This window comes from Frankliniella occidentalis, unplaced genomic scaffold (assembly GCF_000697945.3).
Source record: "Frankliniella occidentalis isolate FOCC.00 unplaced genomic scaffold, Focc_3.1 Scaffold204, whole genome shotgun sequence".
Taxonomy (NCBI): Eukaryota; Metazoa; Arthropoda; class Insecta; order Thysanoptera; family Thripidae; genus Frankliniella; species Frankliniella occidentalis.
Window position 1 is genome coordinate 46947 of NW_026267330.1, and position 1936 is coordinate 48882.

The 1936-nt window shown below is 55.9% G+C and overlaps 1 protein-coding gene across 1 annotated transcript in view; it reads left to right on the forward strand.

The window, feature by feature from the left end:
* Positions 1 to 1052: 1052 nt before the first annotated feature.
* The window catches only part of LOC113217739 (aminopeptidase N-like), a gene marked incomplete at its 3' end in the record, with an annotated part of 17148 nt that continues 16264 nt past the window's right edge, over positions 1053 to 1936 (forward strand). Inside the window, exon 1 of the mRNA XM_052272397.1 lies at positions 1053 to 1209. Within this exon, the coding sequence (XP_052128357.1) occupies positions 1206 to 1209 (4 nt within the window). The remainder of the gene's footprint in view (positions 1210 to 1936) is intronic.

Sequence of the window (1936 nt, forward strand, 5' to 3'; positions counted from 1 at the left end):
ATGATAATTACTTGTACTAGGTGTTTCATTTGTTACATGAGGTTCGAAAAGTTGAATCTCATGACTGATATTTTAATTAATGTTGACTATTGTACAATTTACAGAACAATTTATCAATCTCATTCTTCCTCTTATATTTCAATGTACGTGTTTTTTGCTTGCAAAAATATGTGATTATGTGTCATACCTCTAATGCTGAGCTTGTAAGTGTGATTTGAACAAGAGTCTTTATTAAACAGTCTGAATTGATGACTGGTTTATTAAATAATGAAATGTGGTATATCCCATACCTCCAAATGGCTTAAAAGTTTATCACTGCAGAGTGTGTGTTTATGGAAAAAAAAGGGGGGGGGGGGTTAGCAGCTGAACTGCGCAATTAAATCCGAAAGGGAATTCCCACTTGGTGCCACTTTGTGGCGTTTCATTTGGAGGAGGGTGGGGGCGGGGCTACTCACCCCGCTGGCGACTCAGCGACATGGTCCTGATTAGGAAGGGGTCTGGGCTGCCAAACCCCTGCTCCACCAATCACGAAGTCTCATTAAACGAAAGCAGAAAGAGGAAGGCACCACCGTAGGGAACTGGCGCGGGCAGTGAGGGTGCGAGACCGCGGCGAGCCTTTCGGCCGTAAGCGTTGGGAAGGAAACTACTTTTTGGTCCGATTAACTCCCATCTCTCGCGACCCCAAGGCGAAAACCGTTACGTATTGAAGATTGGTTGGTCGGAGCCCGTGTCCGTATGGAGGAGACAGTCCAGATACCTGGTCCCGCTACGCGCGACACGGCTCTCTCTCCACCCGGCGGGGCAGGGCGGCGCGAGCTTATCGGTCATTGGCGTTGGGAAGGGGCCTGACCCGTCCTGGTGGATGGATGGTTTGGTACGAGTACAAAATCTCCGCTCCTCTCCCCGTCCAGCGACCTCTCCAGTCTCCGAGCAAGATCCAGGCACAGCCCCGCCCCGCCGCGCCCCGCCGCGCCCCGCCGCGCCCCGCTCCGGTCCTCGCCGCCGCCGCCCCGCGAGTGGGGGTGGTGGGGGCACGAGGGTCCGGTCCGAGCCCGACCCGCGGTGCGACGTCCGCGAGCAGCTCTCAGTCCAGTCCGGGTCCAGGCCTGGCAGCAGCAACAGCGGGCGACAGCAGCAGCAGCTGCAGGTGCGAGCGCCAGGTGCAGCCGAGGGTCCCGCCGAGCCCTCCCGACGTCACCTCCACCATGGGTGAGTACGTGACGAACGCGGTCCGTGGGAGCGCCGATGCGGTTGCGAGGAAGTGCAAGAGCTTTGGCGGCCCGCGGGCTTCGGCGAACTGCCTCGCACTCTGCATCACTCGAGGGACTTGAGGCGCCGACCGCGGGGCCCTGTTGGGGCTTCCCCGAATGGAGCGGCGACACCAGTTCGGCTCGGCCCCGCTCGCTCGGCTCCTCGTCGTGTCTGGAGGGAAGTCGTGACACGCGCGACGCCAATATACCCAGTGAGAAATGACATCTTGAACGATATCGTTGGGATGTCGAAGTCGTAAGGTACGACGACTGCGCCATCTTCGTCGATCTCTTCTTGCTTGAAATCCATTTCCGGCATACATTCCAAACTCTTTCGTTTGAAAGCTTGGGGATAGCTGCCAAACTGTCTGTAAGCACAACAGGAACGCTCGCAAAACGAAAGTTTAAATCTGAATGACGCTGCTGTAGTGTGTTCGTGTGTCACGGGGTCGGGACATTTCGGGAACGGTAGTGTGTATTGTGGAATCATACGAGGAGGGATCAACGTATCACCTTTAGCGGGAGAGCAGCGGTCAATAAACACGGTCAGCCAGCATCAGTAGCCGAGTCAAGTACTTGTTACGTGTCAGGTGCGCGCGCAGCGTGACTTGAGCCCCTGCACTTACGCCTCTTTTAGTGGTCTGTGCAGAGAGTACACGACCCGCCACGACAATGACCGGCGCAGC